The 13,549-nt window shown below is 47.6% G+C and overlaps 1 protein-coding gene across 4 annotated transcripts in view; it reads right to left on the bottom strand.

Annotated features, from left to right (window-relative positions):
* LOC128345377 (rap1 GTPase-activating protein 1-like) overlaps positions 1 to 13,549 on the bottom strand; it is a 34,349-nt gene that overhangs the window by 16,936 nt on the left and 3,864 nt on the right. For all 4 annotated transcript variants that reach the window (XM_053297245.1, XM_053297246.1, XM_053297247.1 and 1 more), the window contains exons 2-4: positions 13,340 to 13,469; positions 12,937 to 13,092; positions 464 to 567 (exon numbers count right to left, since the gene is read on the bottom strand). In XM_053297245.1, the coding sequence (XP_053153220.1) occupies positions 464 to 567; positions 12,937 to 12,962 (130 nt within the window). In that variant the 5' untranslated portion in view covers positions 12,963 to 13,092; positions 13,340 to 13,469. The remainder of the gene's footprint in view (positions 1 to 463; positions 568 to 12,936; positions 13,093 to 13,339; positions 13,470 to 13,549) is intronic.

Here is a 13,549-nt window from a genome sequence, read left to right as displayed (position 1 = left end):
CCTAAACATGTAAATAGCAAAAACCTGCACAAAAGTGCCACATGCAAGTTTTAAATAATTGACTACAGAAATTAAAACTGGACACATCACCTCCCCCAAATGCCCAGTGATTAAGATGCATACAAAGGGGGAGAGACCCGTTTCCCAGGGGTGACGTGTCACCAGCGAGTGGCAATCGGGAGCTGGTGCCTCTTCCGGTTGGCCTGAAGCTCTTGGGGGAAAGAGGGGGCCGACAGAGCCCACAGCTCACAACAGTGAGTGAAGGTTATGACTAAAAAGGATGAAGCCCCTCAGTTTAAAAAATGTCACCTCACTTCGGGCTCTGCAATGGTAAGCACCGATGACCACTCATTCTAGTAACAGCTCTCACAGAAAGAGGTTCGCACAACCCAGAGAGCTGCCATCATCACCCCCCGCCCAGCAGCCCCCGTTCTAGCCTTCCCTTTCCCTCGCACAGCCATACCTCTTCTCCTCTTGGATGTTCTCAATGCCAATGGCACTACTGCGTCTCCCATTGAAGCGGCTGCCCCGGTTGCGCGACGGGCTTCTCCCAGGCAGGGCAAAGGACTAGAGGGAGGAAAGGAAGGGAAGGAAACAAAGACAAGAGCTGGAAGAGGAAGACTAGGGGGAGGCCTGGAGTCCAGGCTCTGTCCTTGTACTGCTGTTCAGTGCCAACAGATCCAGCCCTGTCCAGTCTCACAAGGTACCGGGTGAGCAGGATGAGGGAGCGGCCAAGGGTTGACAGAACAGGAAAGGAGAAAGGGAAGAATCTCGAGAAAGAGGAGCACACTAAGGACAGAATGGAACAAACATCAGTAGTCAGAACTCCATAAGTATGGGGGTGGGAGAGTGACAGTAGCACAAACAAGGGGAGATATAGATCCAGGGAAGAGAACACACAGAAAGGTAGATGCACAGATCCCCAGAGGGCCAAGTGGGACACTCTGAGAGATGTGTAGTTGTGGCTGAAAATGGCACCCTGGTGTCAAGCTCCACCTTCCTGCCTAAAATTCACGAGAACTTCCTGAGACACGTCTCCTTCTCTGCCATAGCCAGAAGCCAATGAAGTGAAGCAGGGATGCGGAACGTGGGATGTCATGATGTAATGGCAGGAACAGTTCTACTCGGCAAGACTAAGGTGGGGGTGGAACTAGGTGTGTGAGGGCCAGTGTGTGTGGAGTACCTGAACATTTACTATAATCGTCTAGTTTGGTCCAGAGGATAAGAAAAAAGAAAAGGCGCAGCACATCCCATTGCCTTAAATCAATGTTAATCAAGGATGGCTGCAGACTGCTAGATGTTGGTGTAATCTGTATGAGGGTACACTTAAGCGTATGGTTTGGTTCTATCCAGTTATTGTGCCATTTTGGCTTGAAATTAATACGGTAGTTAATATGACATTGCAATTATCATTGCCTTTAAGGATGTTCACATATTGTTGGGGTACATCCCCAGCATATAGAATCTAGAACTATATCAAGAACTGTGGATTCTTTGCACTTGGGGTGTTGCCAAAAGGATTATAATACAACACTGGAAGGACAAATTCACTCCTGAATTGCTACTTTGGATTACTGGTATGTGTTCTCTGTCAGCATTTGAACGGGTCTTTCTTCATCGGCAAGGTAAAGGAGAATTTTCAGCGACCTGGCTGAACTTTAATTAACTGTTTATGCTTTGAAATATAAGATATATATTCTTGAAGAAGGCGATCCCCCCTCCCCCTCCCCCACTTTTCTCCTGCATTGGTTGTATCTTACTACGTTTAAGCTATGTTTATGGGTTTTTTCTCCCCGACCCCTTCCCCCCCCATTATATTCACATGCATTATTATCATCATCCTTGACCATGTTTATGTACTATAATCTCATTGCAAGAAAAGAAAGGAAAAGAAAATCAACTTGCCATTTCTCCTTTGGCTACTGCCCTTCTTGCACACGTGATATCGGCAACATAGAGGTCAGATGTGATTGAATGTTCTGGAGCCCTGAGGGCAGTGGTATCATGGCTTAAGACTAACTGTAAGCCACAGCCTCCGACCTAAGGAAAAGGTATTCTACAGCATGCACTCTACTACTAAAGGGAGGGACATGGTTCAGTGACAGAACACCGGTTTTGACTACAGTTCTCGGAGTCTTCAGGGACCATGCCTTGCTCAAATTAAGCCCTGTCTGAGAACAAATCCACACAGACAGGCTTTTCACATTCTGGTTGCTACTAAAGCCTCAAGCTGACTGGACTATCTCCAGAACAGCTTTTTCTTCACATGTAATTCAAGGCCAAAGTAGACGTGTTGCAGGAGTTCTGCAACTGGAACTCCAGATGACTTTTTCTCTTTCAAAAAGCAACTGCCAAGAGAGTGATTTGGAGCAGAGCTGTGGCAAGGTGGGACAAACTGTTAGGCGACCCCTTGTGCAGTTCTGTTCCAAATCACGCCACCCACCCAATTGTGGCTTTTTGAAAAAGATGTTAGGATTCCTGTCCTTCCAAAGCCTTGCCTGTGCAAGAGAGGAAATGCTCACTTGTCTCATTAGAAGCCATCCCAAACAAGCTCAGCCCAAATCTGATCAAGCAACAGTTACATGAATGCCAAGTGAAAGAACAGCTGCCAATGTAGCATCTCCAGCTAGTCTAGCTTCTAGACAGACACCACTTCATCACACTCAGCAGTCAGTGAGTCATTGAACAGACTGGCCCTGCTATGCAAACAATACCCATTGCAGATACAATATCCTCAGCAAATTGCCTGCTGTAAGTGGGGAAAACCCTGAGAAATTTTGCTACTCTTATAGAAATGTTTACTTCCCTCAGAACTCCTCAGACAGTTTCTCCCAGAAAATTTCACTTTCAAGAAATACGGTGGCCAAGGTCAACTCCAGGTCTGGGGGTGGCCTCAACACGTCAGCACTGAAGGGAGTGGGGTGGGGGGAGATTGGGGGTGGCAGCAAACATCCCTATTCTTCTCAAGTTTGCTCATTGCATGGGAGACTTCTTTACCAATTCTGGACTCTTAACAGGACAATTTAATGCTGCTGAAAGGCAGCTATACCCACAACCTGATGAAGCACTGACATTACATTTTTAATGCAGGTATTTTGTCTACCTGGATTCCGGGTGTCATTTCTTACTCAGCAGCACTAAATATTCTGAGCTATATGTTTTATGCAGGGGCCCATGTAAGAACAGATAGCCCTAAAATTCTAGAAACATTATCAAAACTCTTACTTCTCTCAAAATTCTTCAGATATTAGGTTTGGTAGGGGGGTTTTGCCCAAGCGCAAGCCTCCAAATGAGTTTCAAAATTTCACTTTACTATGTAAGATATATATGGGGGCTTAATCAATCGTCAATATATATTCAGAACCACCAAGCCTACAGCAAGCATCATTAGTTAGCATGGGTAGCCCTTCATAAGCTTTAAGCATAGGATATCTTGGCTGTAGGAAAAGGGGAATTAAGCAAAGCCATTGATATCGATGTGCTACTAGTAGTTACAGGGCGTAAATGGGAGAAAGAATGACAGACCTATCAGCAAAAACAATTGGTTGTCAGCACAAAAATATAGAGGGTGCTTGATTCATGTTGGGAGAGGATATATTGTAATGTTGAATAAAGGTAAAATGTGCCGTCAAGTCAATTTCGACTCCTGGCGCCCACAGAGCCCTGTGGTTTTCTTTGGTAGAATACAGAAGAGGTTTACCATTGCCACCTCCCACGCAGTATGAGATGATGCCTTTCAGCATTTTTCCTATATCGCTGCTGCCTGATATAGTGGAGATTCGAACCAGCAACCTTCGGCTTGTTAGTCAAGCATTTCCCCACTGCACCACTTAAGGTAGACGAATATCTATTTGTAATAGCCTATCACAGACTAAAATGGATTCTGTTTCCTACAGAAAGGAGGATTTTCTGAAAGTGGGTGGAGTATACAAGTACTGTCCACTGTAACCTACCACAGGCAACGGTCAATTGACTCTGGGTGTACTGTCTGTCTGAATTATGTTTGCGATTTTTATGGTTGTCTAATCTACATTTGCAATTGCTGTTTTGAAGTTGATAAGATAGAAATAAACTTTTAAACTTGATTTCTTGAGTTTGTATTCCATTCCTGAAGCAGTGGACAATTCCAACCCAACAGCCAAGGTCTGGTCAGGCAAGGCTGAGATGGAAAATTAACTTCAATAAATATATTAAACTAAATTCCTACATCTGCATTTAGGGAAAGAATTACTTTGGATAGATTGAATGTGAAGAATCAATGCCCCAAAAGGTTCCCAAGCAGCCGAGAGAGTCCTTGCTCGCCATGCTCAAGGAGGGAGGGGTCTCTAAAGTTTACAATATTCAACCCCATAGAAGTGAAGCATTCCCCATTCCTCAAGTTGTGTGTCAAAGTCAGAATCAGCACATAAATGATTCGGGTCCAGACAGAGGGGAAATAAGATGGGGAAATGAACACAGAGATGAACCCTGCTGCACTTAACGCAAACATGGAGCAACCAAGAGCTGATAATGTCAACAGAGTAGCAGGTCCAGGGGAATGAGGGGAGGGGACACTGAAGACCTGGTACTCTCCACACTGTGACCCCCACCTCCCCAATACCTTACCGCAGCAATGGCCTGGGGGCCCTCGGCGACACTCTGGTTGAGAGCAAGACCAGCAGTAGCCGGGCGGCTGGGCGGAGTGGATGGCGGCGGCTGCTGCTGCTTCCTCATGGCTATCCCCATGGTATCCAGGCTCTGGCTACGGCCCCGGATCACCCGCTGGAGAGAGGGCAACAGGGAGACAGACACAGACAGGTTCACAGACACACAGAAGGACATCATGAAGAGCACCACAAGACAGCGGAGGGTAGTGGGGAGGGAGGCCGAGGGAACTAAGGTTACATCGCCAAGACTCTAAGGTTACATCGCCAAGACTAAGGTTACATCGCCGAGGGAACTAAGGTTACATCGCCAAGACTCAGGCAGAGAAGGTACTGCTTTCTGAACCTCCTTGGACAGAAGCTACTTGGACTGATCTAATCCAGATCATCCTTAGCAGTGTTGCCAAAGTCTTTGTTCTCAGTCTCCTGCAAATAAGAGATACTCACCAACATAATTCCAATTCTCCAAAAACCCAACATCTTCCACTGCTATCTAGAGCCACCAGCACCAGTTGAGAGAGTAGGCTCTCATTACTGTAATGAAGATATTCCATCAAAAATAGAATCAAGGTTTTCCATCTAGAGTCAAAAAGGTGATGACTTCCCAGGGCATCCTTCACACAGCAAGCTTGACTGCAAACTCCAAGTTGTTCCAAAAAACTGATACAAAAAGTGGATTTTTTAACCTGGGATATAAATTGGGCTACGCTCTAATACACAGTGAAAACCCCGAATTGTGTGTGAAGTGCTCCCTGATAGCTTGTAGGGACTTCGGGATAAATCTGCCCGATATGTGAACGCACACCCTCCATTCCGGAGGAGATGTGCGTTCAGCTACAGGGCTTTAAAAGCCCTGTGTGAAAAATGCCCAGGCCCCTCAGAATCGTTCTACATGACCTGGTCTGCACATAAAGCAGAATGAGGAAGTGGGCTGCAGATGGAGCAATCACATTGTTGAATGCGCAGTGTAGCAGAGAGTGCTTTTTACTTGCAGAAAGTTTGTTTAAGGTGAAGGAGGATTCAAAAATCGCATCTTGCAGCCTCAAGTTATACAGGCCCAAGTCTTTCAGCCTTCTAAGTAGAGAGAACCCCTACCTTCTGAGAAATTTAAGTAGAACCTCAATTTTCCAGTTGATTTTATATTCACAATAACGGGTGCCATATGATGGAAGAAGGGTTGTGTGTATAAGGCTGTGAGAAAGCGAGACTAATTCTAGGCAAAAAACAGCAGCAAAGACTGAGCAGCAAAGGCAACTGGGCCCTCTCCTCTCTACCCTCCTTCTTGAGCTTCTTCCCCGCTCTCCTCGTCCCATACCCCTGCCTGTGTTTTGCGTACCTCCAGGGGTGTTGAGAAACAGGCAACTCTGTCATCTCAGGATTCTATATTCTGCTGGTTGTGGAAACCAGGCCCACACCATGCAAAATAAGGTGACAGAACTGATGTGGCAGAATTATGCCACTTTAAACTGCAGGTGGAGGATTGCATGTCTGAATGCGGCCCACCCCACAGCAAACAAAACAAAACCCGAACCATGCATGCGCACTTATAGGATATAGGGCAGTAAAAGTAAAGTTCAGCACAACCCTTGCCCTGTGACTCTAGTATACTAGATAGAGGGAGGTGGTTCTGTTTTGTTAAGTGAAAAGTCATTCAAAAGTTCACCTGCCACAGAAGTCATGCAGTCCAGAATCTTACCAGCTCTAGAGCCCTTTCCTGCTTGTACCCCAGTTCTAAGCACATTTGTGGTTCAGTCTCCTTGCTTTGAATGGAATCTGCTTTCGAGTGAAAATGCCCTTAGGACTGAAACTTTAGCCATGGACTATCATGTACAGCACAAGCAGAAAGCAGAGTCAGTGATTATACATATGGGCCATCAATAAGCACCAGACCTGAGTGGGACAGATCTTCTACAAAGGAGAGAAGAATTCAGGATGTGTCTATATTGCAAAAAGCCCCAAGACGGAGAACACTAAACAGCGGCAGGTTACAGGATGTGCTGTCGACGGCAGCACCTATATCACAAGAGCAGATGTCACGAAGAGCTTGTGGCCAGCCTCCTTGGTTTTTGTCAGCCCTGAGTTTCGCTAAACAGGGTGGCCAGCTCGGGAACTAATTTGGTGCCATTGGGAAGAGGTGCCTCTTTCCTCATATAGACATTTCACATGTTACAGGATCAATAATCTCATGCACTGGACAGGTTCCATTCTCACTCCAGGGGGGAAACAATGACATTTCTAAGGGTTCCCTGGGGAAATGAATATCAAACCCATTTAAGTCAGTGGCGTTGATATGGTCTGCCACTAGATTCAGTGCCCCCGCATTCCCCACACTCTACAGTGGTGCATCCCAACAATTGATACCCTGAATGAGGGTATTGATTATGCTTTTTTTTCTCTCCAGATCAGAGGCAGGGAAAGAGTCCATCATAGAAACAGACCCTTTGCCCTGAGCTGCTTCCCATCCTCATTTTCTTAGTGAAAAGCCAGTAATGCAGATTGCCTCATTGATTCTTGCCTGATCCCTTTCCCTAGCTAGAGCTAAGCGGAAATATCAGCATCTCCTGCAGAAGTACCACAGGGTCTGATGGAGCTTGTTGAGGGGTTTAAAATGTACTCTCTAGATTAGGGCTGCAGCCTTCCAGCTGTTGGAGTACAACTCTCATCATCCCTGACTACTGGCCACTGTGGCTAGGGATGATGGGAATTGTAGTCCAACAGCAGCTGGAGGGCAGGAAGTTGTCTGGCCCTGGTCTAGATATGTGCTATGGACACACCTGCAGTAGGAGGGCCTACTCAGAGCGCCACAATTCTGTGCAAGTACAGACAAGCTGCTAAGATCTGGTACTGGCAGGAATTCAGCATCCTGATCATCTCTGTGAACAGAAAAGCAGGTTTCAGAGCCTTAGAGCTGGCCAGATCAGTCAAGCAGGCAATGCCTACTCATGAGATACCCAAAGCCAGGCTAGGTAGAGGGAACGGGGGCAGAGTTGTCAGTAGAATGCTCGTGGGCTAGGAAAGGGGGCTCCAATGCCTTGCATGGCTCAGTGCTTCTAGCAAAATCAGAACAAAATTGTGCAGAATACGGGAATACATACTTCACCTTTGTAATGTACACATATTGCATAGGATGGGTTTCCTTAGGATAGGACATTTTTTGGCTTTTCTATTGCAAAGTATCTGCATTCCTTCCTACATCACTGTTTTCGGGATGATTATAACATTGTGGGAAACATAGCCATTGGGTGACTGGGCTACAAGTCTTGCTGTAAGTTTGGTCATCTTGATTACTGTGTATGTGTCTATCCAAATAAGAACATAAGAACAGCCCTGCTGGATCAAGCCCAAGGCCCCTATCTAGTCCAGCATCCTGTTTGGCCCACCAAATGCCTCTGAGAGGTCCACAGGCAAGAGATGAAGGCATGCCCTTTCTCCTTCTGTGGCTCCCCTGCAACTGGTATTTAGAGGCATTTCGCCTCTGAGGCTAGAGGTGGCTTATAGCGCTCAGACCAGTAGCCGTCGATAGCCCTCACCTCCCTGGATTTATCTAAGCCCCTTTTAAAGCCATCTAAGCTAGTGGCCATCACCACGTCCCATGGCAGAGGATTCCATAGATTAATTATGTGCTGTGTAAAAAAAGTACCTCCTTTTGTTGGTCCTAAATTTATCAGCATTCAGTTTCATGGGATGACCCCTCATTCTAGTGCAGTGAGAGAGGGATAATTATTATTGTGTCTAACCAAGGAGTCGGGGATCTAAACAGCAGAAGGATGTTTAATGTTCCATCTGTAAGTCTCTCTCCAGTCCATGGAATGCAATAGCCATCAGAATTGGAAAGGCGATACCTTCTAACTGTTGCCAGGGCACAGAGAAAACAATTTGGAACCAGTTTACAGTTTGAATCCCGGGCACTTTCCAGATTAGACCCTGCAACGGGGTCACGGCGTATCTCTGAAGTGTGCTTCCACACTTCCTGCGTTGTGACACGGCAGTCCCTATGCGGACAGGAGGGTGCCTGCCGTTCACATTTCCAGTGACTTGTTTTGAATTTAATCACTGCGATATAGTGCTATGACGTCGCATATCTGGTTCAAGAAAGTTGCTGTTTTTTCAGGTTGTTAATTTCTGCAAGACTGCTCTCCCTGCTGTTTACATTCCAAATACAACTTGCTGAACAGAGGCATTTTGCTGCTGTTGAGCAGCTAGTTTGGAAAGCGCCCAGGAGAAACAGGACGATAAATTGGCTGAAGCATTTTGGGACACACAGGCTCTCTCTAAGGTTCTGGCTGAGGGTTACTGGATCTGCTGTTGCTATAAGAACATTTGTTTGCTTTCATAATACTCTGCTTGCATTTTTGTAAATGAAGCAATTACTACCAAGACAAGAGAAGTCTCCTGTGTTCTTTTTCATCCAAAGGAAATTAAACCCTTTAGTGCTGCCCCTGAAACTCTGCACCTTTTGGGGGAGTGCCAAATGATTGCCAACCATCATGAAAAAGCAGGAGTTGCATGCTTCAGGGCATTACATCATTTCCTGTCCAATATTCTCATTTATTTCAAGCTCCTGCCTTTTACACTCCAGAAATCATCAAGAATAACAGATATGTGATCCCATCCCCGAGGCAAGGCACTCAGACGGTAGTGGCATCTGACCTCATCATGACTAGCAGGTAGGCTGCTTCCTGCCAAAACAATGGAGCCGATTTCTTCTTCCCCCATGCTGCTATTTAGAAGACTTGGCTGCTATCTCCTCTTAAAGTAAAGTTGTGCCATCGAGTCAGTGTCGACTCTTGGCAACCACAGAGCCCTGCGGTTTTCTTTGGTAGAATACAGGAGGGGTTTACCATTGCCTTCTCCCGCGCAGTATGAGATGATCCCTTTCAGCATCTTCCTATATCGCTGCTGCCCAGTATAGGAGTTTCCCATTATCTGGGAAATATACCAGCAGGGATTCAACCCAACAACCTCTTGCTCCCTAGGCAAGTTACTTCCCCACTGGACCATTAGGTTACTCCCTACTTGATTCTTTTCCTGGCTCAGTTAGCTCCCTCAGCTCCATCACCCTTGCATTGCAGTCTGGCTCACAGCGCTCTCAAGTCCAGGTGGAGCAGCAGGACTAGCAGGAGAGGTAGCGAGAGAAGGAGGAGCAGACCAGAACACGCTTGTAAGAACAGCATCCCTCCTCCCACTGATGCTCCCCCTCCCTCCCTTTAATCTAGATCCGTGGTTCCCAGCCTGGGTTCTTCCAGATGTTGCTGAACTACAACTCCCATCATTCCCAGCTACGCCCATGCTGGGAGTTTAGTTCAGCAACATCTGGAGGGACCCAGGTTGGGAACCACTGATCTAGTTCCTAATTTTTTGGTGTTGGTCTTGCAAAACCATTGTGTGCCTCCCTGTGCCAAGGGCAGCTGGGGCCTCCAAAATGTGGAGGTGCTACAAGCCACTCCCACACCTCCATCCACTTCTCTCTCCCCACTCAAAGCTCCTCCTGTCTGTTCCACCAACAGTACTGACAGCTAGATCAAGCCTCCATGGGCAGAGGCAGTATGCTGCTGAATACCAAATGCTGGGGACAAACCAGAAGGGAGGGCTGTTTCCCCACCTGCCTGTCTGTGTGCAATTGGTTAATCACTGCCGGTAACAGCCGGAGGCTCAGTCTTTTTTAAAAAACCAAAAAACTTAAGGGCAGAGAGAATGATATTAGGTGTCCCCCCACCCCGCACCCCTTTAAGGTGATAGTTCTGTGGTATTTGGTATTCAGCAGTTGGTCTTCTGAAGAATACTGTCTCTGCCCATGGAGGCTTGATTTAGCTGCCATTGCTTATGGCTGGAACAGGAGCTTTCTGCAGGAGAAGCTGCAACTGCCATGAGGGGCTTGTAAGTATGAAAAAATCATCTCTCTTCTTCAAGGATGCTTTTGACTTCCTCTTACCAGGCTTCTCTTTTCAGATGAAAAAGAAGCTTGGAATATAGAGGAATATCTACAACTACCGGGAGGGACTAGAAACCTCTCTTTCTTGCTGAAGTAAAGATTACTCGCAGAGTCTGCCCAGAAGCATCTGGAGAGAAGGAACTCGGTCCCCACAGACCTTTGTCCTCATATCTTCGGCCAGTGGAAGGAAGCCCCACAAGCATTTCTCCAGTCCTGGGCAGGGGCAGCTCCATCAAAGCCTGGGAAAGCAAGATGGAAACTGCCCAGGGGATGTCAAGGAAAGTCAGGTGGTGCCGTCGAGTCCGTGTCGACTCCAGGAGACCACAGAGCCCTGTGGTTGTCTTGGGGAGAATACAGGAGGGGTTGGCCATTGCCATCTCCCGCGCAGTGTGAGATGATGCCTTTCAGCACCTTCCTATTTCTCTGCTGCCCAATACAGGTGTTTCCCATACTACTCTTGGAAACATGCCAGTGGGGATTCAAAACAGCAACCTCGTGCTCCCTAGACACGTTACTTCCCTGCTGCGCCATTAGGTGGCTGCAAGGTGATGTGACAAGTTACAAACTTGGATGTGCCCAAAGGCTGTGGATGTGCCCAGCTCCAGGACACAACACTTTAGTTGACAACTGCGGCTGCTGCAAAGGTTCTTCTTGTGGACTCCCCCAGCATTGTACAAAACAGGGTATGAAATCCTCCAGCCTTGATCCCATTCACACTTGCAACAAGTTCCATGCAAATCCTCCCGCTCACAATGAGGCACTTTGCCTGAGGCTATCGTGGCATTTCTGTGTCATGACAGGCAAGGGCTGGGGTCCTGCTTCCAGGACCATGCACCCCAAAAACCTGTGCTGCCTGCTCCTGGACTGTAGTGGGAGTCAGCAACCAATGAAACCGGACTAAGTTGCTTACATCATGGCATGTGTGATACTTATATACCACTTTTCAACAAAAGTTTCCAAAGCGGTTTACACAGAGAAATAATAATAATATAAGATGGCTTATTTGTGGTTTACTAGGCAGTGCTCTAAAAATGCCTTGATAACTCTAAAGAGATCAGATCAGCTGCATTTCTCTTCACCAGGGAACTCCTTCAGGTCATTCTCACAACCTGTGAGCAGGGCAGGGAGGGTGCGGTCGGGGGGAGGCAGGATCGATCTGACCTTTTCCCCAGATGATCTTTACTGTTTCCGGGACTGCACGACTCACAGGCCCATAAATGCCATGCTCCTCATGGCAGCACAGCCATCTGGAGGCCTGGGGAACACAGCCTGGCCTCCAGAAACCCCTCAATGCATTGCGCAAGGAGCCAGGCGCATTGGGGGCATTTCCACCCCAGCCAGCCCCAGCAGACACATGACCAGGGTACCAGTCTACCCCGAGAATAGCCCCAGGACAGAAATTCGGCTACCCGGCAGGGCAGCGCCAAGATCGGCTCTGACCGCCGGTGCTCCACACAAGCAGCTCTATCCAGGCTGCTCGTGTGAACAGCCTCCTTAGCTTTTCCGAAGAGATCGCAGACCAGAGTGGCAAAACACCTCGGCAACCTCAGCCTCCCACTCTTGTTCCTTCCAGGATTTGTGCTGGGTGCTTCTGCAGCACTAAGAAACTAACCGGCCTGCCATTATCCAGGTTCTTGTCCCCAAACAAGAATGGGTCACATTATCACCAATCAGAGTCAGCGTTACCAGTGTGATCACAGAAGTCAATTCGGTACTTATTTAAGGATAGCAGAGGACAACAAGCAGCACGCTGTGCATTGGTGGAGAATGGCACACACATGATACACTGGCCATTCTCAACAAAATACACAGAACCAGTGAGCACGAAAGGCTTCACTTCCACATCTTTTAAGCAATGACAAAGCAATCTGATCCCTGCCTCTTGAGGGACAAAGTGCAGCTTAGATTAAGACCCTGTTATACAGGCAGATGACTGCCGCTCCCTGCTGCTAATACAGCAGAAGAGCCCCAACGTGGCCAGTAGGTGCCCTGGTGAGCTGCAGCAATGTCTGGGAAGTGGAATCCTTCCCGCGCTTTCCCATGGACTCCTCACTTTCCAGTGCTCCCTGCGTGCCTTCCCAGATGCCACTGGAGTTTGCCAGAGCATCCAGCGGCATCTTTAAGGGTCTCCACCACTGCGGGGAACAGCACAACATTGTGAGCAGGTGGGCAATGGGGATAGTCACTTCGGAAGGGTTCTTTGACTTTGGCCCGGAGGATTATCTGACTTTGGCTACTTGGAGCCAAATATTTACACAGGCCTAGTGGCCAGGAGCAAGGAGCGAAGGCAACGGAAAAAGTTCAGAGATGCAGCAGGTGCTACTTTTTAAAGTGTTTATGGCTCCCAGGTGTGCCTTTTACCTTGTAGAGAGTCTCCCCAAGGGCATGGTGATGAAGCTGCACTACCACATAGGCATGCAGGAAATTGGAGGCAATCATGTCAGGGACAAAGGGAGTATTTTCATCCTGGAAGACAATGGCCACAATATCGTTCCCAATGTGGCGCTTCCGCTGAAGCTGGAAGGAAGCACACAAGAGAGGGAGTTATTCTTCCAAACAGCAAATAGCCCAACATGGCCTACTTAACCCCACCGGCCTCCCATCTCAGTTGCAAACCAGAATCCATTCTAAAGCCCAATCCCAGCATGCTCCATCAACACTAAAATATTTATATGTCGCTACCAGTCTAGATGCTCATACATCACTCTCTCTTCCACCCCGCCCACAGTTTGCACCTCCCTAAGCGCCACGAATCATCAGGTACCTGCTGGGCATCTCCCTCTGTGAAGGGTAGCTTTGTAGAGACATGGAACATGATCTCCTTGCCCCGGAAATTGGTGTAGACAGACTCTGTTCCTGTCTGACCTCTCGTAACATCCAAGCCACCTCGGAATCTGAGCAGATCAGTCCCACATATTTCAGGAAAGGTGGGGGGGGGGCGAGGCAGAGCGGGGGAAGAGGAGAAAAAGAAGGG

The sequence above is a fragment of the Hemicordylus capensis genome, chromosome 2 (genome assembly GCF_027244095.1).
Source record: "Hemicordylus capensis ecotype Gifberg chromosome 2, rHemCap1.1.pri, whole genome shotgun sequence".
Classification (NCBI taxonomy): domain Eukaryota; kingdom Metazoa; phylum Chordata; class Lepidosauria; order Squamata; family Cordylidae; genus Hemicordylus; species Hemicordylus capensis.
Note: the sequence above shows the minus strand (reverse complement) of the source record. Positions and strands in the feature narration are given on the sequence as shown.